This window comes from Micropterus dolomieu, linkage group LG04, assembly GCF_021292245.1.
Source record: "Micropterus dolomieu isolate WLL.071019.BEF.003 ecotype Adirondacks linkage group LG04, ASM2129224v1, whole genome shotgun sequence".
In the NCBI taxonomy this organism is placed as follows: Eukaryota; Metazoa; Chordata; class Actinopteri; order Centrarchiformes; family Centrarchidae; genus Micropterus; species Micropterus dolomieu.
In genome coordinates, this window is record NC_060153.1 from 8,598,220 (window position 1) to 8,624,136 (window position 25,917).

Below are 25,917 nucleotides of genomic sequence, written 5' to 3' on the forward strand. Positions count from 1 at the left end.
TGGTTCAATACTGCCGAAATTAGCTGATGTGGTGTCATTTCAAACATCAAGAATGCTTAATAGCACAAACAAGAGACATGATACATGAAGATGTATGCTGCGCACATGGGGTAAATGCTGGGACACACACACACACACACACACACACACACACACACCAAAGTGAAACCGCAGATTCCCAGGGGTTTGCGCTCTGCTCTGCATACATGGAGGTTATTGATATCTGGTTGCTGGCTGACACCTTTTAATAGAATCCCTCTTGTTTTAGGTTTCCTCTGCCCTGTTGAAGACGTACATGCCATATCCCCAGGGAGGGTGAAAGAGAGAGAGAGAGAGAGCGATAGAGAGAGTGAGAGTGAGAGAATGAACTGTGAGGCCATGGCTGCAGTGGAGCACGAATTAAGAGTGGCATTGATGACACTTCCTGTAAGACAAGCTTTGATTTCGCAGGCCATTTTAAGCTCTGGTGAGAGATGACACTGACATGGACTGATATACTGGTGGTCCATTAGTCTGGAAGAGAGGACACCTCTCTCACTCCCATCTGAGAAGTGGTCTCACAAAACACCAATGTTATGTCTTACTGTACAAGTGGCCAGACTTTTAATGTGATTTGTAGTACAACTATCATTAAAATTCAAATAATATCTGGAGCTTTTTAGGTTCAGTCAGTTTGTCTGTTGCACCCCCTAATCCCAGTGATAATCCCAGCCCCTTACATGTTAGAGGAGGGTAGGACACTCCACATGTAAAGAGATAAGGCTGGTAAATTCAGGAGGCGATGTCACAGTGCACTGGAATAGTGAAGTAAACGGGGAAGTAATGACTGAGTGAGGTAGATAATCCAAGCAACCAAATGATCCTGTACTTGGATGATACGCATGGCTAGCACAATTTGTCAAGTGCTAGACTTGGTAGAATTAGGAGGGTGTGCTTCACCTGTCACCTGAGTTTTTTTAAGCTTCTTATGGCACCTTAAGGGATAACTCTAGTTTTTTACCTCGAGTCCTATTTTTGTAGTTTTTGGCCATTATTTCTATCACTCATGATAACATTTAGATCTAGGAATAGTTGCCAAAGTCACATGGGGTAAAAAACACAGCTGGTCAGGTTCAAAGAGAACACGAAGGTAAACTTAGTATACATCCATTGCTGCTCACAGACTGAGAATTTCTTAGTTAAACCTTATCCTACAGCACTTGCCATCGTTGTGAGTGCACAAAGTTTTGCTGTGCAATGAGGGATCATTACAGAAATTGTGATGTCACTCGCTTTCAGATTTACCTCCAAATAAAACTGTTTCGATAATCTGTGTTTGATCGCCTGACTGCTCTTATTATTTGCCACACTGAACCTTGTTGCAGTGATATGGCCATATTACCACATCTCCGCAATTACTTTGATGAGTGCAAAGTCATCATAAACAACCCAAATTGTAATAAATAAATATCATCCTTTAAGATTAGTATGTTGGAAAGAAACATATTATTCACACATTTCTGCATTGCAGGTCAGGGAGTTAGGGTTACATTCTGTTGCTAATAAAGACATCTGTAGGGATAGACTGCGTGTCACCATGCTGTTTAACCTTTTCATATACAGTATGTGTTTAATACATGTTCCCCTTATGTTGGGATGTGGAGAGCTGGGTGCAGCACTGCAGGTCTATTCCTCTCTCAAGTTCCAGATTTGAGAGCAGCAAAACATTGTTTATTAGCAGCTATTAAATGCAGTTATTCAGACATTAAGAAAATAGAACAGAAGGAAGGGGAATTAAAAAAAGGAACATACAAGAAAGAAAGGATGTAAGGAAGGCAAAGGAAAATAAGACTTAATGATGGAAGGAGATAAGGAAGGAAGCATCAAGGGAAGGACAGAACGCCGAAGGATCAGGAGACACAGCAACACAAACAAGTCTCTGTGAAACTGCCATGCTACTTCTCACATGATGGCCCCTGTGGAGGCTGTCCTAAGCCAATTACAGGCAGAGAGTTTTAGTTGGAGAGTTGGCCAGGACCGGCTGGAACAAGCCCAAAGTTCATCACCTCTTGCCCTTTACAGAGAGGGCAACAAAACCTGGCTTTGGCCAGTCAGTCGGCTCCAACTTTCTCTGGTGGAGTGGCATTAATACTGCAGGAGGAAAGAGGAAACAAACAGGAAGACAACAATTCCCTCTGTCCACTCATTCACGCAACTGTGTGTGCTTGTGTATATGTGTGCATACTTGTGTGCCTCCACTGCTGTGTATGAGTCTAAGATCTCGTTGGGCCTCAGCAATCAGATGCCTGAGTGGGAGCACAAGGGCCACTTCCTAGGTAGCAACACTGCGAGGGCTGTGCCCTGGCCTGTGTGTACAAGCCTAATATAGTGTATCTGTACCATTCTACACAGTAAATATACAGACACATGCACCTAATCAGGGGTCCAGCGGGCCCTTGCTGGCTGCTACTATGTCTGAATTCACCAAAAGAAGTCTCCTGCCTGTCAGATTAACGATTGTGTCTATCTAGGAGTTGGTGTGTGTTTATTGTGTGTCAATGTATGTGTGTGTCCATATGTTGGTGTGTGCAAGGAGGCGCTGACAGGAAAGATCCTGTTTAGGGCAAAAGTGCTTGGTGTTTTATTTATAGTCTATACCAAGTCTAAGAGTTTCCTACCGGAGGCAGGTACTAAATAACTAAATGAATGTGTGGCAGTGGACTCTACTGCTAGTGACACAGATTGTTGTAGAGAACTGGCTTGTTGAAACATTCAGTGGGACGAGACAACAGCAGAGTCAGAGACAGAAAGAGAGAGAGAGAGAGAGAGAGAGAGAGAGAGAGAGAGAGAGAGAGAGACAGAGAGAGATTCTCCTCCTCTCTTCTGCTCCGGGGTGCTGACCTCCACAGGCGAGGCTAGGCCTGTCAGCCACACTTATTAAGCATGATAAGGGCACAGGACCTGATACTGCTGCATTCTCAGCCCCCAGAAAATACAAAAGAACCACAAGAAGAAATACAAAGACAGAAAAATTTGAAACTTCCCAACACTTACAACTGGATCTCCCCTTTTACGCATCTCCCTGTTTTTTCCCCGAGTTACCTGTGTGAGCTGCTTGCTGCTGCAGAGTTTCTCAGTGAGGGAGTTGAGCTGTGCCGTGATCTTCTCGTTGGTCCTGTGCAGCTCTCTGGCTGAAAGCACAGCATCTTTCCTGGCACTTCGCAGTATGTCAATGTGACGCTGTAGGGACTCAACGCGCTGCTGCAGGGAAGAGGAGGAGCAGCGCTGGGTCTTCATTAGCATCCTCTTCCTCCTCCACCACCTCCTCCTCCTCTTCTCTCCTCTCGTCCCTCGCTCCCAGGGCTCATGCTGTTCATCGTCTAACAGGAGGAAGTACACGCAGGCACCTCAGAGTTGACAAGTGCAAAGAACAAATCCCTATTTAGAAGCTACTGCTGGGAGTTAACAGGTGTATGTAAAGTGCCTTTGTGTATGCACAAGTGAAAACTGTGATATATTTAACAACTTGAAGGATTAACACTTTCCATTTATAACCAATTCAGGAGTGTCAAGTTCTGAAAAAACAAACAAATAAACAAAAAAAAAACCCAAAAGTGCTTGTTTCCGATCGACAGCATGTACATACATTGAGTGTTCTTTCTGCTTCAATTAATAGTCGATTAGATTTTTGTAGTTTTGCATGGGTGTGAAAAAGGAAAACTTATGCTACCTTGGGCCAGAACATCAGGTTGTTTTCGGTGAGACTGTGCTGCAGCTGCCTCTGCGTTTGAGATAAGTGAACACCTGTAGGGCTGAAAGAACAGAAAAGTCGGAGGCAGAGATGAAAAGCAGCTGTTAAATGTAACACAGCCGGTTGACATGTTGTGCTTCCTGAAATGCAGCTCATAATGACACAATGATCACAGGGTGTACTCAGTTTATCGCGACAAGACAAATCACCCTGTGCTTTAATAATTCACCTGAGCGTGTTCAACCGACTTCAACGTGAACATGCTCAGCCCGGATATTACTTCTGACAGATGCTTGCAAATGCCGCCTTTGTTCAATCACTGTCTGAAAGCCCTGGTTCACTCCTACAGTATGACGTGTGTGTGCGCGTGTGTGAGTGTGTATAGTCATTTGCACTCATAAGTGTGTACGCGCGTGCGTGCGTGTGTATGTATGTATGTGTGACACCTCCCAACTGCACCAGCGTTTGTAGCGACATCAAAGAAGACCCCCACCACCACACCCCTCCTTCTTCTCTGCCGGTTTCCTTTGTATATGGAGTAAGGTAGGATTTGATCAGTGCCAGGTTTGATCACACGGTGCCTTGCCGAGAGGAGAGGGGAGATGAACCCTTTGGTTTGTGACATAGCATGTTGTGAGGGGCCAGGGCTGTCATAGCGATGAGCCCGGAGGAGCTGATGGGCACATTTAGCGGATCTGGAGTGGGGAAACTAAAGAGGATCTGAGAGTAAGGGTCCTGACAGCTCCCTGGCTACATGTACAACAACAACCCTCTCTTCCTCTCCACCTTCTCGAAACAGAGAAAGAGGAGAAGAGGGAAAGACAGAATATCTTTAAAGGTCCCCCTCTTTCCTCTCTTCTTGACGGACAGATCTCTCTGGGGTTTGAAGCTGCCATGTCCTGCTGTGAAGTAGTTTGATGCGGACAAGAGCAAGGGTCTAGGCCTATTGATTTCATGGTGTGGAGCGGAGAGGGAAAAGAAGAAGCATCGACAACCACACATAGGGAAGCCTTTGTGAATGCAAGAGCAAAGGAAGAGGCCAGTTAAAAGTTGTACGGTGTGGCGCGGATCAAATTATGCAACAAGAACTTACAGGACCAATCACATAAACATCAATAAAATATTACCTTTGCAGAGGTTTGACTGTTCATTTTTGTGCCTTTATGGAAAAGAATAGGCAGCTTGGGCTTAAGACACCAACTGTAAAGTTGGATTGGCAGGAAAAGACATGTCCAAAAGAATTAAAACACACTCTCTGCATCACCAACACAGTACTCTGTCCACACTCCTTCCTTTCCTACATTTGAACATTTGAGTAAATCTGTAGATGCTCTGTAGAAGAGTACATTCCTTAAATTACTGTAAGAGGTACAATAAAACATAACACAGATTTAATTTTCAATGTTACTGGGGTGGCTATTAATCCTGCCTGGATCTATGGCTGTGGTAATGTAGATGTAAATAACTATGCACACAGAAATCTTCTGACTTAAATTAAATTGCAATTTTGTTTGGTAAGGTACCTCTACAGATTATGTCTTAATACATAAGGAACAATTTACTTTGCTGAACATGACATTCTAACTCATTTAAAAAGATTTGTTGTAGATTTCGGATCAAAAATAAATTGACATAAATCTAACTAAATTATGTTGCTCTTGCAAAGGTAGTCTGCAAGGGAATATACACTATGCCCTGATGTTAACATCTGACTGTAGAACTTTATTCCTTTTTTTAAAATCCAAAAATAATTGAAGGATGAGGGACACAGACCAACCTTTTTGTTTGTGTGTTGTCTGTCAGCCTTTATCACTGAGGGCACACTGTTGAGACTGTCCAAGTATTCTTCACCACTGTTACTGTAGGGAAAAGTGAGGAGGGTCATTAAAGGCCAGATGTTGAACCCACAACCCTTGTTCTGAAAGTGCCACCACTGGACAAAAATCCAATTTACCTTTTATGGTTGATTTAGTTGACATCAAGCAAAAATATATGCATTTGGGCCCCCCCTCCTTCCAACAGAAAATCAATGTCCCATCCAATTTCAGAAGTGAAAGTGTAAATGTGGGTGTAAATTAAGTGAAAAGCTGCAGTGTCTGGTGCTGATGGTGAATGCATCAACATGTATGAGAGCGGCTGTGGCCTTCATTAGCCCTCTGTGTGTGACAGACGTGTGCGAGAGGCACGGCTGAGCGGAACCAAGCAAAGTTGCGTCTGATGGACACACGGTAAGGGCTTCCTGAGACACACACACACACACACACACACACACACACACACACACACACACGTTTATTGACAGTGACCTTTGACGTGAAGGTGGAAGCCAGTGACATTTACGCTGGCGGGTTTATTAAGGTGGGGCCTGGGAGAAGCAGCGGAGGTAAAGACCACAGAGAGAGGATCTAACTGGAACATGACAGGTCTTGGGGCTAGTTAGGGTTAAACCTGGTCTTAAAGGGGCACAGGGACTTGCTGAGGATCACTTATCACCACCACTAAGACCAGGGTTACACGCTTCATGCTGGCTAATGGCTAAACAGGTCTGACTTAAATTTAGTGAATCCAATCCTGAAGTCATCTCTCTATTAATTTGGAAATACTTTCCACATGATACTCAACCTGTCTACAGTGTACAAGGGTCACTGTAACTGTATCCATCAAAGTTGTGTCCTGTGCTGTGCTGGCATGTTATGGTGATGATTCACGGAAGCTATGTGCGCTAGTGGTGGCCTAACACTTGACCATGACACTTAAGTAGGTTTTCCTTGTAAATCCAGCACATGTCAATCATTTTTCACCCATCTGTAATGTAGTGTATTCCAGCAGTAATTAAGCAAATATGTAACCCATTCATAAACACACACTACATGTTCTTACCAATAGAACAATTCAATACGATTCAGAATGATATTCTCCCTGCCCGCCTGCTCTCATTCTGTCCCACTCTCTAACAAAACTGCTGATTTGCTCAAAACGGTCAGCTGCCTTCAGCAGTTCAAAACTTGAGAGAGAGAGAGCCAGAGGCAGCGATAAAAAGGAGAGGAAAAAAACAAAGACTTGTCAGTAGCCTTAACGAGTCTGACATCTTTATTTGGCACTATTTAGGCCAAACCTCCTTAAGCAGACGTACTATATTTCCAGGAGCGCTTACCAGACATATTGCTGAAGAAGACCACTGCGAGATAAGAGACGCAGAAGGCTTTACAGTAACAAATCAGTTGACAGGTGCTTTAAATAAGAAAACATCTCAGTTTAGACCCCTTTTTCACAAATCCACTTAGATCCTCCACTCAGGTAAAGCGTATATTAGACTGCTGCTTATTAGCCACATGGAGAGGCATTAGGAAAGCAGGGCATAGCTGCACCCAGTCCCTGTTAAACGGCCTCATGTGGATAGAGATAGGGTGGATTACAGCCTGATGAATTAGCTGGTGAAGGGATGGCGAGTTAGTAGGACCGAGCAAAAGAGAGAGCGGACAGGGAGAGCCATACAGGGAGAGAAAGTGAAGGGGAATAAATATCAGCGATAGCGCAGAGTGTTTGAAATCAAATCATTCCGACCATCACTCAATAAATGTTGGCTCAGTGGCTTTTTTGCATAAAACATACATGAAATAATTACTGTCGATGGTTCTTAATTTAGAGGGTGTTAAACAGCTTGTAGACATCTGGTACTGAGCCGAATAGGGTCATTCAAAATTTATCTAACTAAATTAAAGCGAGGGGAGGAAAGAGGAGGGTGGGTTAGATGGAAAGGAAGTGTGTGTATGTGTGTGTGTTGGGAGGGGGTTAAGGTGGGGTGGCTGGAGGAAATAAGAGTAGCGCACACACATTTGTGAATTGACATGCCACAAGATAACCGACATGACTAGACACAGGGTGGGGTTAGCTTCCGTGCATGCATGGTTGTGTGTGTGTATGCGTGGAGGAGGTCGGGTGTGTGGGTGGGTGGGGGTCTTGGTACTTGCAGGGGGATCCTTAGTGCTGTCAAGGGGGGTTAGTGAATATGCAAAGGACCAGTAAATTAAATCAAACTGCCAAACTGTCAATTTCAGGGTAGCGTGACTAGTGCATGAAAATGGCAGCACTGGAAGGTATCAAGGCTTTGGCGGCCCCCTTATCCCTGGGCTTCTCTGGCATCGGTTCAACTTTGTGTGGAGAGGTGGCTAATTTTGCATGCAAATTTCAGTCAATAAGCTCCAAGCAAGGCGTCCCAGGATATTTCAAAGGATCTGACAGTAGTTTCCCCCTCCTCTCTCCTTCTCTCTATCATTCTTGCTCGCATTCTTCTTTTGGTTCCTGAATACCAACTAGACAGACAATGAAATTCAATCACCCATTTGCTTACGCTTTGCATATCCACGTTGTCCCCTCGATGCTGCGTGGCCCCCCACAATTCAGCCAGCCCACCCTCTCCACTCCACTCCAACCACCTAAAAATAATGAGGAAGGAGGCAGTGAGAATAAGTGCATCTGTGTGCGTGCATGTGTGTATCATTACCTATCTATGCTCATGTCCTCCCACTCGTCCTTAGTGGGATTGGGGCTGCAGCCTTGCCACCTGATGGCTTGATTGGGGCTGACTGTTCGGTGGCTACGCTGGCGTAGCGGACCTCTGAGCCTTGTTGTTTTGAATTTGACCTTGCTGTTAATGTTGCTAGCGATCCCACCTGCCCACGCAGGACCTACTGCACGGTTCCTATAGAAGTCCCTGGCTGCTCTGAGGATCCCTAGCTCCTGTCTCAGCTTCAGCAACTGATGATGAAGCTTGGTAGCCTCTTTTTGAGAGGCAGCCAGCCGGGCTTCTAGAGCCATGATCTTGCTGCGATGCCGTTCCCCCTGGGCCAGGGCCTCGGCCTGGGCTGCCTGTTCATGGGCAGCTTCCTTGGTTTGCAGATGATCCAGGGAGGCTTTGAGTCTGCGGCAGTTGTGGGCCAAGTCTTCCTTGGACTCAAGTAGCTGCTCTTTCTCTTCCCTCAGCCTCTCTGTCTCCTCCTCCAGGGACATCATCCTCTGCTCCAGCTGTTCAATCTGAAGGAATCAGAAATATGGGGCCTCAGTGGTACAACATAGCCAGTTTTTTCCTTTGCATATCTGTTTTTTTCTTTACTATAAATACTCAAACTTCTTAACACACCGCTCTTGCAATGCTAGTAAAAAAACAACAACATGCCAAGCCTAACTTCACTCCATTGTTGTTGTTGTTGTTGTTGTACAGTATAAGTTTTAAGTGAAAATGTCTATCAGAAAGGCCAGTTCCTGGTTTGACCTGTGTGGGGTAGCAACCCTCTCCATTTTCTCAATGCATATATGCTGAGAGTATGGCTGAACCCATGAGGGGGAGCAACCAGCCCCTCCCCAGCCTGGCAAGGCTATGGACATCTGACTAACACCCCCTTACCCTGATCACCCCTAACTAGGCAGCAACCAGGAGCACTTAGTCTATTTGTTAGATCTTTGGTGGAGACTGTTTAAGAGAACAGTGAATGCCTGCTGGGTTTGTGCCTCCAGGCAATTTTTCCCTTTTATTTGGTTCTCACTCTGCCCGCTGGTGAAGCCTGGTACCTTTCAAACAAAATTAGACAGTTATCCTCACTTTTGATGATTCACTGCCATGAAGGCAGAAGTGGGGAAACATATGAACTCATGTAAGCAGGGGTTTTAAAAGCCTGTGTGCACAAATATGTATAAACTACTAACAGCTCCGCTACAAAACTGATGTTAAATGGTCAACTTTTTTTAAGGGATAACCTACAAGTACATTTTTCTCTACTCCACCCCTACAGTTATTATTTGTGGTTATTTGTAGTCTTTTTTTGTGATAAAAAAGAATCTACTTCCTAGCTGACACTTGACTTGGAAATGACTACATGACCAATTCTCCAAAGAGTGAGAACACTTCGGAGAGGCATTGTGCGAAGTTATGGCTCTGTCGGGCTTCTTTTATTGGCAATGACAAAGAACACTTAGTGATGGCATAGCGCTGTACCTTTTTAAATGACTGCTCCATTCGCTCTGAAGAAACAGAAAGCTTTTTCGGAGTGCTGCTTTTGACCTGGCGCTCCTCTACCACTTTGTGAAGCAATTCTGCGAAGGGGAACAAAGCTCGTTATTGTGACATGATGTGTCAAACTCAGGCTGCTCAATCAATAGAATGATAATAAAGAGGGTACATTAAATCAATTAGCATTACCAAGGTCTAATTTCCTTCCTACGGTCCAGTCTCTTTTTTTCTTTTGTCAATCAAATCACAAGGAACGCAGAATCACTAATGTTGTTTTCATAGGGACTTGAAATGTTCACATCTAAAACTCACCTCGTGTTTCTAAAATCTTATCAAATAGCCTTTTTTCCTCCTGATTAACAGAAAAGTGTTTTATTTAGTAGTCCACATGGAAATAGGAAAACAGTGTTCAAAAGCACACACTGGTACATGCTATGTGCAACCTCTCTAGAGATCTTAAGCAAACGAAGACTAGTGTTTGAATCCCTTGTGAACACACAGCCCCAGGCTGCACTGCTTTGTAGTCCACTATGTTTCCCCAATGGACAACTAATCTCTGCAGACTAACATGCTACTTTATTCGGAGAACTTCAATAGCGGCCTTGACAAACATACGATTTAAGCTTTATGATAACAACAGAACACATGCAGGAGTCAAAGTGCTTGGGGATTTGATGCACACATATTCATGTGCGCATACACAATCCAACAAGCCTCAGTGTCACTGACTGACTTACAGTATATACCTGCAAAGGGCAACACAAAACAATATAAAACTTTCTGCCTTTCATTCTCTCCTGTTAAACATTCATGACAGGATGACCAAAATAATTTGTACAATGAGGCTGGAAACATTAAATATTCAGATCCTTGACTTTTCAGGTCAGTTGATCTTTTGGAGTGAGTTAGAAAAAGAGGCCATAGAAGGAGAGAGCAAAACGAGAGAGGGCTACGTTGTGAGGAGCGGCTGCTCCCTTGCTTTGCATTTGACGCTTTGCCCAGGGAAGTTTGTTACTTTGAATTAGCCTGCTCTTTTGTCTTCTCAGCATGTCACATTCAATCAGACAGAGCACCAAATAGGACAGGAGGGCTGCCGAGTTCGCTGGATACATAACCAGGTTGGGAGACAATTATCCAGCTCCAGTGCTGGTGGCTTGGGAGTTGGCACCTCAGCACTACCTTGATAAGAAGACACGGTGACTCCCTAGTCACCCACTGTTGGAGGAGGTCCTGGCACTGCGGCATACATTAACGTCCCACCCACGTCTCTTCATGGGTTGCAGCACAAAGACCCAGTTCCTTTCATCTGCTGCCTTTCATTAGCGTGATCCTGGCGTGAGCACTTCAACCCTCCATCCCCCTTTGATTTGGTCAAAAAGGTTCTTCAGGAGCAAATGGTGTGGCCATTCACATCTTTTTCTGAATAATGTTGAGTTTACTTCCTAGTGGCTCTAAAACATATTGGTTTTAGTCTCTATATAAATATTCCAAATACTGCTAAAATAGTAAAACCTTATTTAAAATACAAAATAATGAACATAATGGTAAGATTGTCTTTGCCAAAATCATCACAATATACAATGTATTTATTTATTTAAATATATCAGGCAGTCTAACACATCTGTGTTTTCCCCATGTAGCAGTTGTGTTCTTTTTCAGTATGACACGGATAAATGTGAATTCATTATGATAATATAAACCTGCGGAGATATAATAACCCTTAATGCCATTCATGTAGATACAGCTATCTCAACTATCATCCTGCACCCACACAGTAGCTTAACATCTTTTAATGGATGATTTTTTAAACTTGGTATGGTACCAAGCATTTTGTTAAAGTGAGAATAGGACATTAACATTAATGGTAATACAACAAAAACAGCAGTACTGGGACTACATTGTGTTCCGCCAGTCTCAGCAGTTGGCAAGGCATTTTTAGTATAAATTTTTAGTAAACCAAACTAAACATTTTTAGTATTTTTGTGAGGCTAAGCATTTACAGTACTACCCTACCCTTCAAATTAGAATGAATTTCTATCTGATATAAGCCGAAAGGTGATTTGTGCATGATAACATAAAACAAAAAGACACAGATACTCAGTACTCTTGTGTAACATTTATATTTAGTGATTATTTGTTTGACAAGATATAAAACTAAGTATGTCCTTTCAAAGGAGATTATTTCCTAGCATTCCTGACCAGACCATCAATGGGAGATCCACCATTTCAATTAGTGCCATCCTTTAAATCACATACTTGCATCTCCAACAGACACCATCATTGGTTGTGAAGAAAATTAAAGTGATGTAGGACAGATTTGTTATTGAACTAGTTAATTAAGGCCTGCGGTTGCAGTGGTCAGAGTCTGACAAAAGGTTGCAGATTAGATTAAAAGCGATGTGCATTTTAACAGTGGGAATGATATATGCAGACAAGATGAACACTACTTGATCTCTCAATCAATTTGCAAGGAGTTGATCAAGTCTTAATTGAGTTGTCTTATTAATTCTGGCCAAGAGGTAGAAGAACAGTTTAAAGATGCTGTCATGTTAAACATGTATACTTTTCCACCATTACAGGTGAACCTTCCAGTGCTTTTTTCCCCCTATTTTGTTCTTCAAGCCTGTGGCAACATTCTTGGGTAACATTGTAGAGAGCAATACAGTAAAATTGCAGCAAGAATAATTCAATTTAGGCAAAATATTTCCAGACCAAAAGAAAGGAAAAAGGGAAAAATAAATGGAAGAAGAATGAATGATGATAATAATTTTAAATATTAATGTTCACTTGGTTACTTCCCCAAAATGAAGAAAAAAAGGGTTCACCTTGGTGTTCATTAGCAAGACACAGGTGGAGCTCTTTCACTGTGGCCCGGTCCATAGCAGCCTGGACTCGCAGCATGTCCAGCTCCTCTTCCAGGCCGGCTCTGCGCTCACACACATTAAAAATGTTTTTTCACACAGCTCATGTCAAATATATATTTAACGTAATATAACCCCCAAAAAATATAAACCCACTACCAGCACAAGCATTGAACAGTATAATGAGTATCTTTTTAAATCCCCACAAATATCTCTCTGGATTCCACTGTGGACTCAATTATTGTGGAAACTTTTATTACACATTTTAACTCGAATCGTACACACTGGCTTTCTCTTCCCAACAGAAAAGATGACATGGTGAAGAAATCAACTAATTAAATTGCTTTTTAATTCATCTGGAAATCAAAGTGACAAGAAACATGAAACGCCAAGGTAGGAAAGTACAGTGTGCGCCTGTGTGTGTGCATCATAACAGACTGGAAAGTGTGCACAATTACCTCTCTGCAATTAGCTTGATTCCTGCTAAAGGCTAATTATGTGGAGCCATACTCGAGACTTTGCACTTTCAAGTTATTATTAGGACCCCAACTGAAGTCTACTGAGGATTTACACAAACCCACTGAGACAAACCACACCTGAAACACACACCTAATTTCCCTCCCCTCTGCTCCATGGAGTCAGAGAGAAACACTAGAAACAAGCTCCTGCTACTATAGTGGCATTCTTCCCTCAGTTAACCTCATTACAACAGTAGGTCTTCTTTCTGACTGACTTCTTAAGACATGCAGCAAGTGCAGTATGTGTGATACAATCCAAAATGTTTAAAGAGTAACAGGGCACTTGTGGCTATGCTGACCTATGATGAGCATAATGGCAATTAACTGAAACTAGACACCCGTTTCAACCAATCTAATTTTGTTGCATCAACCAAGAGATTTTTCCATACATGTGCCAAGAAAATGACTAAGTAGTTACTGCCATAGCAAAGGGAAGAATAGTAATTAGCTTTTTAGCCCACACAGTCCAGTAGAGGCCTGGTCTAATGGCTGACCGCAGCTTAAAAAAGTATACAAATGACTCTCCCTGAGGGGGGGTGAGGAAGCAGATGGATATGTGTCGTTCCTCTATAGATTTTCCTCCATAAATGAACTCAAGTCGATGAGAAACCAGCACTGCCTTATGTGTCCAGGCTGTTAATGGGACAAATGAGCTGAAATATGCAGCACGCGGAAGGAGCCTGTTCCATCTCATGTTTCTCTTTTATGCCTTTTCAGATGCTGATGGTATTGACACTAAACCAAAGTTCATATGCAAAACATTCAATTTTGTTGAAGGATAAGCATACTTTCTTGGACGGAGAAGGGCTTAGATTGCAGATGGAGTTCATTGGCCAGGGGCTTCCAGTTTCACATCATAACATTCTGGAGATGGAAGACTATTGCACCCTTATTCAGTAACACTCAGTTGCGGCAGTGTGTTCACAATCCTGCCATAGATAGTGAATAAGCAGTGCTAGGGGTGTTATAAGAGCAATAATACAAATATGGTGACTAATCTTCAATATTTGTCATGGTAATTTGGTGAAAGTAAAATTAAATTAATACATATAAACTTTGGTTTATAAGCCCATTTATATTTTAGAACTCTGTTAGAACGGACTGTTAAGCCATTTTGTTACATTTGCTTTAGTTTTGTTACATGATGTGAGTCACAATGTTCTAGTGCCAAGACTTTCGTTTTGTGACTGGTTAATTTGATCAATAAAAAAAGAAAATTCTTATGCAATTACACCATTGAATAATCTTTCTACAATCTGTACAGCCTTTTCCCCTTTTCCTTAAATGATATATTAAAACACATTTCAAAAATACGAAAACTGTTCCCTTGAACGGTGACTGTACCAATCTTACCTTACAGTCTCACTCCTCATACTTTGCTTCCCTGTGTGATTACATAATTTGATAAAGAGATGCTTACTATTACTAGCCTTTTGGGGTTTTGATGGTGGGGAAAGAGTATCTTTGAGAATTCCAAAGGATGTTTAGGCAATACTGCAAGGCTGCAGTAGCAATGAGCTAAATCCCAACCTCAAGGAGCTATGTTTTAGATCTGCATCACATTATAGCTGCCTCCATCTGACCTTTTCCCTACATTGGACTACCTCCCGTAACCTGCAATTTCTCTGAAATGAAACCACGTTTTCCTGTCATATTCAAGCTGTCACAGTGGAGAAAATGTTCTCTACACCTGTACCTGCTATAGAGTATGTCAAGACTTTTTTCCCCCCCCTTTCTTCTTTTTTTTTTTTTTTTTTTTTTTTTTTTTTTAAATCGGGATGATAAATCAAATGAAGCTAGCCGGACAATTTCCAATTCCCTCTCAACTTGCCGCTTCACCTAAGGTAGAATAACACTCAGCAAGCATAAAAGCAAAAGAAGTTTCTTGGTAGAAACCAAACTAAAGGCAACAGACAGGTGTTATGTTTGGTAATGATGTGGTCTGCGATGTAAGTCTGTGTCTCACGCCGCTCTTTTGGCCCCGTTTTTGAAAACATTTTCTCTCTCATGCAGTGCTAGAACTTCAGCCCTGAGCTATCCACTCCATGTCATTTGATCTCGTCTCTACCTGTGTTGCACCTAACACAGCTTAGAGCACAAACTGCCAGCCTCCATCCACAAGGGTGTACAACACAACATCATCTGCAGCCATTGTACTTTCACATGCCAGCCTCCTCTTGGTTTCTTGCTTGGCACATAAAAATACACAGACAGAGCAGGGAATAGGGTGAGAAAGCGAAAACACCTCTGGCATTTTTATCGCTGGGGAAAAAAAATCTTGTTTTGGGGGGTGAGAGGGGGGGATTCCCCTATGGTTAAAATCAGGCTAGAGGGCTGCTCATTGGTGGAGGGAGTTTGGGTGGATAAGCCACTGCTGTCAGCAGAAATGGTGACTGGTGGAGTTTACATGGCTCTGTGCTGTATTATAGCTGTGGGCGATGCAGCGGCAGCAGCAACAGTGAGACTTTAAGAGTTAGGTTATCCAGCCACAGGCACTGATATGAAAGGTAAATGGGGATTCATGTAATAACCACTGTTGGAAACAACCTAGGATGTCCACAATATTCCCTGTTTAGGAGGCTTGTTGATGCTGCTAGGTATCCTAAATAATATGAAATAAAACAATATCATAAAGTTGTATTTACTAAACAAAAAAATGAGGAAGAGAAAGACATCTGTACAAGTAAATACCACTTGCGCAGATAATTTGGATACGACAGGAAAGAGGCCCGATATTCTCTACTGTGTGTGAACTGTATTTCTGAGGTTTGGTTCTTTGAAATAACTGTTCTTTATGCTCTAATTTCACCATGTTATGAGGCTATTGTAGCTGAGTTGATGGCGCACTGAAGCTTGCATCATAATTAATAAGTGTAAAGCAATTTTTTTTTTTTTTACACAATAATTAATTTACCAAATAATTAATGAAGGAAAAATCTTAGTTGTCTGATTTAAAAACATGCATAAAACATTCTGTTTGTGTTTGTGTGAGCAAATGTGTCCCTCCTCCAACTAAGCCCTGGTCCGGAGGGCAAAAGACTCTCATTACTTCTAATACCTTTTAGCAAATCAAGATGAAACGAAAAGAAATAGAGGAATATGAGGAACATCAGGGTAAACTTTATTAAACTTAATTAGAGTCAACGTCGCTTACTGGGGAGGTTCACGTCCATAATGGTCACTCTCCATAAAAGGCGCTTTCACTGCTGCTGCAGTGCAAATTATCTCAAAGGCTTTTTCCCCAGTAATCGCTGGCTAATTTATGCTTTGATGTCATCTGAGTATAGCATCTTAAGTCTGAGGGTGCACTGCATGTGTTTATTCTGTTTATGGGGCCTAAATAATCCCTGCCTCTTTTTACCAACAGACCTTTAACAACAATTAACAAGCACAGACATGGTGTGCTGCAGACAGATGCATAATGAGGCAGATAAAATGATCCCACTGCGAATTTTCTGGCCCACCATGCCTGTATGTGCTTGCAAGCCATCAAATCTCAATCAAAAATCATCCACTAGTGTCAACTAGTTTATGTGTCACTTAAAAGTACTCCACCATGCATCTAAGATAGTGTAGATCAATCGGGTAGCCGATTAATCGTGCCGATATCTGGCATTTTGAGATCATCGGCAGAAACCTGCTTTCACGAGGCTGATACACACGAAAATGTCTGCAGAGAGCCTTGTCAATGTTTGGAGCAGTACATTTCCTCAGTCAACATCACCTCTCATCCTAAATGACCGCAAATCTAATCTAAAACCATTACCGGCTAGTGTAAATACATCACTTCTGACAAATTGTACCCCACTATTGCTTAAACAGGAGTCACGTTCTGAAATCTAAAGCATAGCCCAATGTATTATTATATTTCATTGATTAATAAAAAATCCACAACATGTTACTAGCTAAGATAACCATGTATATTAGATTGTACTTAAATAATAATAAAATAATTAAATAATAATAATAATAAAATTACACTTGACTTTCCTTTGTTTTGATATCAGCATTATATATAGTCATTCGGCCATCCATATCAGTTGACAACTAATCTGAGAGATATTCTAAACTGGTTAAATGTTGAGAGGTAGGTCTTCATGTCATGGGTCTTGTGCTTAATCACATGATTACAGAAAGGAGAGGCTGTTTTGTCGTAGGATTGTTTGCTGACTAAATAATGAAAGCAACAGAGCAGTCCCATATCAAAAAAAGTTTTTAAATACAACTTGGTTTGCCATGGATAAATAGAATTCCTGTCAACACATTTTTAAGTGACAGAAAAGAGACAGAAAAGTGTGTGCAAGTTCAACTTCTCCAGTAAGGTGATTATTATTATTTTTTTCCCCCCACACCAAATTTCATGACACAATGGCAAACGCTAACACAGGGAAATTTCATCATTAGTTCTGGGTTTGACAGCTTGTATTAAATTGCATCTGGCAATTGATGAACTTGATCAGAACTGATCACTGCACAACCCTAATACAAGAACTGTTGGGACCTTAATGACATGGGTTTCCACAGCCAAGGAGTGACACACATCCTGAGATGATCATGTGCAATTATAGACTGTATATAAGAAGTGGACATAGCCTTTGGATCTGAAAAATGAAGCCAATTAGTTAGTGCCTTAAAGCTGCATTCTTTTTTTAATGAGGAGCAAGGGGCAACTCCAACAGTTACAAAAAGAAGTCTAATTGTATAGAAGTCTGTGACAAAATGACCCTACTTCTCCTTTGTTTTATTACGTCATTAAACATTTTCCTAATGACTTTATGGTCACGAGCCCTTGTTTCAAGTCTTCACAATACAGCATGCTTATCTTCCCCACCTCCAAATAAGGTCACTTCTGGTTCCAAAAAAAGATGGCAACGACCAAAATGCCAAACTCAAGGCTTCAGAATGGTAGTCCACAAATCAATGGGTGAGGTCATGGTGGCTACGTCCACTTCTTAAATACAATCCATGCGTGCAATGCATACGCGTTGTCTGGAGTGATGAATTGTGCTGCACCATCTGCACCCATGACAAACAGATCTGGGTTTGGCAGATGCCAGGGCAACGCTGCCTGCCTGAATGCATATTGGCAACTGTAAAGTTTGGTGGAGGAGGAATGATTGTATGGGGTTGTTTTTCATGTTTAGATTAGGCAGCTTAGTTTCGATTAACGAAGAAATCTTAGTGGTGAAATATACAATGATATTTGAGATATATATTGTGTGCTTCCAATTCTGCGGCAAACATTGGGGAAATGACCTTTCCTGTTTCAACATGACAATGCTGACGTGCAGGAAAGCAAGGTCCATGAAGAATTTTTGTTATGGTGTGGAAGAAATGATCTGGACTGCACAGAGCTCTGACATTAACACATTTGGGATGATTTGAAACATCGACTGCGAGCCAGGCCTTATCGCCCTACATCAATGACCGATCTCATTAATGCTCGTGTGGCTGATAGGAGCAAATCCCAACTGCCAGGATCCAAAATCTGGTTGAAAGCCTTCCAAGAAGAGCGGAGGATGGAAATGACAAAGAAGGAGCTACTCCATTTTAATGCCTGTGGTTTTACAATGAGATGTTCATTAAACACTATAATGGGTGCAATGTTCTAGTTTCCACACACTTTTGGCCATGAACTCCATGTATTTTTTTAAATGTACTTACTAATAACAATAATAATGTATATCTTAACAATGTTCACAGAGACACATACCCACAAAACACTCCATTACTCAACAGAGGTAGATGAAATGGTTTGTTGCCCAGCAATCACATTTATAATGTGACACAAGAAACCATGCTGCTAACAGGTCCTGCTGTAGGTTCTTCTAAAAAGTTGTCAAAGAAAAAGCAATTTGTTGCTCACTGCATCATTAGTGGGATCAGCCAAAACAACAGACAAACAGACCCGTTTCACCTTCTTGCTCAACCTCCAATTCGAGTGCAGAGATTACAGGGGAGGCTGGGCTTCATAACCTTCTCTTAACACTGTGGGGATCCACTGAGCAGGAGTTAGCCCAGCAATATTCATTCTGGGAAATGGTCATTTGGGCCTCAAGACAGTGTTTTACAAGTGCTGTTTTTGGAGGAGGTGATGGGGAGCATCTGTGCACAATATCATGACAATGAGGAAGAGCAAATGAGAGACAAATAGAGAGTTTAAACAGATAACCCTGCCACTAGGCATTTAAAGCTTTATAAGGGGTCTTTATTTGGCCCTAAATTCTTCAGCTGCCAGGAGATAATTAGCCATTAGTGAATCATTGCTAACACTTATCTAGCATAACCTTCACAAGCACAATCATTATAATACGGTCAACAGAACAACAAGCTGCAACTGCGTGCCCCAAGAGTTTCCTGGCAGTTAAGCTTCCACAAACTCTTGTTGTTGCACTATGATGGACACACTTTTCTGCCTTCTCTGTTGCCCCTCTACATAAATTTGCATTGCAGAGAAGTAAAGCTGTTTGGTTAAGCTGGCGTCATCCATAGCAGTACCAACAAGACTATCTGTTCACTCCTGCTCCTTCTGTGTGTGTGTGTGTGTGTGTGTGTGTGTGTGTGTGTGTGTGTGTGTGTGTGTGTAGATGCGTGCCCTGGAACAGAGAGTTTTTCCTAAAGCACAAGTTTAAAGACCCCAGCCAAGTTTACTTTGCACCAGCCACCCGGCTAAGGAGGGGCCCTGGGGGCGGGAATGGAGGAGATGAGGTGGAGCACGTCAGGGACACATAAAGGGGATCAACACTAACCCCGGAGGACAGGCCAGTTACACAGCTAGGAAAGAGGCCAGCCGCTATCTATCCCTCGTGGTTTCCCTCCACAGGTCAGTTCCAAGGACCCTGTGTGTTCACTGTAGCCTGCTCACCCCCCCCTCGACCAACCAGTCCTCTGCTCTGCTCAGCTCTAGTCGTGGCCGGGCAGGCAGGCAGGCGGATGGACATCCCTTAACAGGCAGCATCGGCGGCACTAGGGCTGCTAGCCTGTAATTAGCTCGGACAGCTCAGGCTTGGAGAGAGGCAGCCAGGCTATATCATAATGAGCTCAGCTGGGATTAGGAGGACAGGGCAGGGGGGTGAGTAGAGGGGAAAGCAGTAGAGGGGGTGGGGGGCAAGTACCAGAATTCTGGGCTCAGCCTACTGCAGCATCACAGAGAGCTAGAGGGAGGCAACTGGGAAGACAAGTAGGAAGAGGGGAAGAGGAGGGTACAGAGGTATAGCGTAGAGGAGGGAAGAGGTGAGGAGAGGTGAAGGCTAGGGGAGATAGGAGGGAGGAAGACGCTTTAGGCCAAGCTTTGTATAACATCATAGAGGGTCAGCGTTAGTAGTACGGTTGCAGGGGCTCCTCTAGATCAAACAAGACAATGGCTATACTACGCCCAGAGACAGACTAGAAGGGAGAAACAGGAGGAAAGAAAGACAGACAGAAAGAGAAAAAGAAAAACTAAGTAACAAATAAAGTAATTAAATGAAAAGCACCTCGTGCAGAAAGTAAAGTCACACAACTCTGAGCCAATAACACTTACAGTTTACAGACTATAGGTATGTAAATTGACTTATAGCACTCACTTAACAACACTAGCAACAGGACAACAGGTTGGCATAAATGTTCAATTAAAAATGCAGTTATTTCACAAAGACACAGCCAGGGATTCTGATAATGTGATTTTACTTCCTGCACTTTTATGTGTGAATTTTCGTCCAGCCAATTTTACAAATGAGCACAGAGTCTAATGATCTTGCTTTGGCCCCTGCTGGCTGGTAATGATGTGGAAGGCTAGGTGGATGCTGTGAAGATGGGAAGGGCACCCTCAAATTTTAACACCCACAAACAAGAAGGGACAGTGGGAGTGAGCGTCAGTATGCGTGTACACGTGTGAGAGAGAAAGAGACAGTTTTAAACAAATGTGTGTGCGCGCACTCAAACATACTCATACTCAACACTGGTATTATCTATCAGGCGACTTTGACAGCAAGTGACTTACTTTTCAAGGGAGAGTTTCCTAGTGAGGTTTTTCAAGTAGGCCAGCTCGTTCCACACTGCATCACTGTCCTCTTGTCTCAGCTGCCATGGTTCTGCACGCTGCATCCTTCCACCTGGCCTGGACACATACGCAATATATAAGCCAAAGGAACAAATGTAGAAGCAAGCAAAGGAATACATTTAAATTGAAGAGATAGCTTCACACACATGGAAAGCAAACATACTAACAAGGGAAAATGATTGCTACTGTACAACATTACCTTGCTGCCTCTGGCCAATTCACATGGGGTAACAAGGCCCCTTAGTCTCCCTCTGTTTTTGTTATTCAGCCATCTTTAGCAGTATTCAAATGAGCAGCCTTGACTTTGACATTTCCGTGGCAGATCATGCACACACACGTATGCATGTTTTTTAAAGCCCAGGGCACTGCCCGTGTGGCAGGGCGGTGGACCATTCCCTGTGTGCCATGCAAATGTAAATAATGGCAAAAACATACTCGCAAACGAGGTCATTCAAATGTCCACACCTCACTTATGAATACTTAATGACACTTTGTGCTCAGTAGCTACCCCCTCCATTGAACATCCCATTCAACTCTCTCTCTCTCTCACACACACACAGTCCCTACTGCCCCCAACTGCATCCCTGCACACAGAGAACTCATCAATCAGTCTTAGTCCAACACATTCAATTCCAATTAGCCTTTCATTTGCAAACTAAAACTGCTTTTAGTGAGAAATCCACAGACTGCAAAAGTAGCAGGCGAGGGGAGAATACCATTTTTGTCACACACATTATGCAGACACACACTACAGTTTCTCATTTTTACTCAATCAATAAGGTAGGTGTGTGGAAATGGTTTGTGAGGGTCAGTGCTATTGCAGAGGGCTCTTTTTGCCATGGTCATTATTGGCTATGTAGACACAGCTACGCTACACTAATACTAGTTAAACCCTGGTGTCAGGGAGTTTGAGGCTACTGAGGAACGGCAAATGTTTTCATTTAATACTGCTAATGCCCCTGTGAGCAATTTGGAGCCCTTCGTAGTGTTTGAGTGTATGTGTGTGATGAGTTAGTTTCCCAGAATGCAAAGCTACTTAAGGGATAATCTCACTGTATAGTCACAGAGATTGATACACTTTTACTCATTCTACTGCAAGCACGCAGTGAATTCAGCCAAAACTATCTTAACACTGCCTGGAGCTGTAAAAGTTCATGATATTTTACCCACAGCTCTGTTTTAATTCTCTCTGTGATTTTTAGGTATGTAGTGTATCAACTGCATTCCTTATGAAAGGTGTATGAAGCTTTATTAAGTCACGGTAAAGCTTTATACATTTTAATTTGTTTACAGTGGGTCTGAAAGCTGTTGAACATGGAGCCATGAGAGAGCTATCTTCTCCAGGCCTCAGTGCTTTCTCCCCTATGGTATCCTAGTTTCCATTATTAAGCAGGAGGAAATAGAGAGAACTTTTCCACGCCGCTGCGGCTAATTGCTCTGATTCAGGGGGAATCTGTTTATGGGCGCAACTTTGATCAGAGTACGGATGCTTTAATAACCTTTAATTTTATTTGCTCACCCCCATCATCCCCAGTCTGATTAAAAAACTTTTTCCCTTCTCTAATATAAATATGAAGTTGGCTTTTTTCCCCTCTCCATGCCATTTTTGGAAAATATGGTAGTAATGGTGAATGGCAGGGTGGTTTCACTGGGACTGGTCAACTGCGCACCACCTGCATGCTAATGAGCCAATGGATCTTTCGTCTGCTTTATGATTGGCTGGTAGTTCTATCTAGGGCGGGACTGGTTATCACACACATTGGTGAAGTCACTCAGCAGCTTGCCGTACAGCAAGCAATTGTCTAACTCAATACCTTATTCTGCAGATGAGGGGTGAAGATTGATATGAGGGAAACTAAAATCTGGAAGGTATAGAAAAATTATGTTGGTGTCTAACACTAATATATTTAATTTGGCTTATACAATAACTGAAGTACAGGAATATGTTTGTGGCAGGTAAGGAGGGAGTCACAGTCTCATCTTTTGGTCCTACACACAAAAGGGAACAAAAACGCCCCCTCCCGCATCTTTCCAAAAAGGCAACAACACAGCATGGAAGCTACAGGGAAATCCCTAACAAGCTGGAAATGCAATGAGACTCAACGCCTATCCCCACTGACTTGTTAGGGCCTTGATTTCCCAGCACTAATGGGAGTATTTAAGTCATTTTCTATTGTCTCTCATTCAGGCTGGCATTACCCCAATGGGTTTAACAGCTATTTAAGGATGGGGCTTAATGCCAAATGAATGCCAGGATCATAATATTGAGTGACTGGCTGGTGCCATGGTGGGCTCTGACTGAAAAGGGCAAAGCTGCCTATTGCATCAATTTTATGTCAAATCAGTCATGAAACACAGATACACTGACAATGATACTACAAACTTATTATGGATTTGTAGGTCTTCTTATCTTTTTATTCTTAACCACAGCCTTATTATATAAAGATAAATGTTTTTTATCATAAAATCAAGACCTTTATTTATTTCACTAAGCAGAGAATTTCTTTGATAACCTGCTAAAATGTATAACAGTGGCACAACTGGTGTTGACTCTGAGAGTTTTCTCTCTCTCTACATCTCTCTGTCTTTGTTCCCACTGTCTCAGACACATGCTGTTGAGCCGCGCTGAGCTGACATGAGCCGAGTCGAGCCTAGCGCTGAACACGCTCTCTCCCTCACTCCACTTTCACACGGGCTCACATTGCACTGCTGTTTTCTTTAATTAACCCAGAGAGAAAACAGCTGACAGGGTCAACACTTTGCTCCCGCGTGGCCACCAAACATATGCACCTTTAGTTACATTTTAAAATGGATTCAACGACACTGTTGGAGAGAAGAAACAGAGACAGAAAAAGTGGGAAAAGACTTGTGGAGACAATGGAGAGAACAAGACCCTTATATTAATGACATTTTCCAGCACATTTTCCACTTTGTGTAAAAAAAAATCCCGTGGTTTCTGGTAAAGATAACAGGTTGAAGCAGGAAATGGCCCTCTTTCCTCCACAGGCCTTCTCAAACACCTTGCACCCCCCAGGACCAGACACCTCCAGCCTCTGGCTCTCACATCCTAATGATTGCTGAGGGAGAAGAGATGCGCGCGCACACACGCATGGCCCAAATTGACAGGGCTTAAAACCTCTGAGCTTTTCAAAAGGCAAAGGAAGGAATTTCTCCCACTTTCCAAAATCCAGCACTCAGGTCTTGTCAGACAACATGTGGAGAGCAATGAGGCCCTAAGACTATTTGTGAGTGGTTTCAGACGGTTGTAGCATTTCACAAGGGCTTTTAACATAAGGCAAGGTGAGTCGTGCTTTGAAACATCTTTTACTGACTGCTGCTGCTACTGTGTTTTATGAATCTTTTTATGAGTGTGCAATATTAATTTTGTCACATTTTCCCCAGTGTTGTGTGACAATCATTTTTTTTTTTACATTAACATTAAAGTGTGTACTCACAAGCCATTTGATTTCTCCATCTCTTTCAGCTGTTCTCTGACTGTCCTGTAGTTGGTCTGAATCAGACACAGGCGTTCACGGCGTTTATCATGAGCTCTCCTCAGCTCATCATTCTCCTTCATCTGTAAGGCACAGACAAGGCCCCCCCCCCAAAAAAAGTTGTACATGTCAAATGAAACATAACTTCATTGAAAAAAGTCAGCTTCATGTACACTGGCACAGCAGTGTGGCAGGGAAGCTGAAAAAAGCCCCTCAATGTCTAAATATTTAAACAGGTGTACAACGGAAACACCTTTGCCTTGCAGAAACCAGCAGGTCCAGATTCTTTTCTCTCTTCGCCTTCCTCATTGACAAGTACTTCCACTCTCAGTGGGAAACTGAGACATCATTAAAGAACGAAATTTACACGACGAGTCAATGGGGCCACAGAACACCAAGCTGAACACACACACACGACACACACTGCACAACACACACACACACACACACACACACACACACACACTCTTTAACCAGTAAAGAAACTCACTCTCTGGAGTTTCCAACTGATGAGCAGCACGTGTTGTGTTGGAGGGGGTTGTAGGGTTTGGGTTTGTTGCTGACACTGTTGTTGACAGCTATTAAAACACAGCGAGATTGGGCTCCAGCTTTAAAGAAGGAGTAAGAGAAGACAACATATAGATTTTTCTTGTCAGGGGCACCCCTCCTCCCCATCACACTGACCTTAACAGCGAGGGCGATGGAGAAAACACTTTCAACAGGCAGGACAAACAGAGGTGGAAAGAGAGCAAAGGAAGAGAGAAAAGCAGCTGGTGAAAATAGAGGAAAGAGAAAGAGAGAACAGAGAAATTAGAAAGAGAGGAAAGAGAGAGCAAAGCAAAAGAGAAAGTGAAAGGAATGTGAGTGCAGGACAGGTTTCTGCTTGAGTGGCCAGGGCTAGGGAGAGTTGTCGAGTGCTTTCTGAAGGGAAGGAGCTTGTTTACTGCTGATATGACACGGCTGCCCTGCAGAGAGGGAAATGCGAGCCCTCAGCCCTGTTATTATTAACAAGGACAAAGAGAACAGAGGGAGCACACAAACATGCAGCGGACACACAACGGGTGTGCTCACATACACATACACACACGATACGCATTCACACTGCCAATGTGACAAGTATGGATTTTCCCTACCACGGATTATTCACAGAGGACATCTGCAAGACATCCTCAGCCCCTTCAAGCTGCCCCCAACCTCTCAAAAACAGGACTCTAATGAAAGGGGCCAGACCAGGGCAGTGTTAACTGGTGGAACTAGGAGCTGGGG

General features: G+C 42.7%; 1 protein-coding gene across 3 annotated transcripts in view; it reads right to left on the reverse strand.

Annotated features, from left to right (window-relative positions):
- The window catches only part of cntln (centlein, centrosomal protein), an 83,718-nt gene that overhangs the window by 29,386 nt on the left and 28,415 nt on the right, over positions 1–25,917 (reverse strand). For all 3 annotated transcript variants that reach the window (XR_006824740.1, XM_046046894.1, XM_046046895.1), the window contains 8 exons: positions 24,613–24,734; positions 21,098–21,214; positions 12,563–12,663; positions 9,723–9,820; positions 8,235–8,764; positions 5,508–5,589; positions 3,710–3,791; positions 3,082–3,359 (listed from right to left, as the gene is read on the reverse strand). Coding sequence is in view for 2 of the 3 variants with exons in the window: in XM_046046894.1 (XP_045902850.1) it covers positions 3,082–3,359; positions 3,710–3,791; positions 5,508–5,589; positions 8,235–8,764; positions 9,723–9,820; positions 12,563–12,663; positions 21,098–21,214; positions 24,613–24,734 (1,410 nt within the window). In the remaining variant the exon portion in view is untranslated. The remainder of the gene's footprint in view (positions 1–3,081; positions 3,360–3,709; positions 3,792–5,507; positions 5,590–8,234; positions 8,765–9,722; positions 9,821–12,562; positions 12,664–21,097; positions 21,215–24,612; positions 24,735–25,917) is intronic.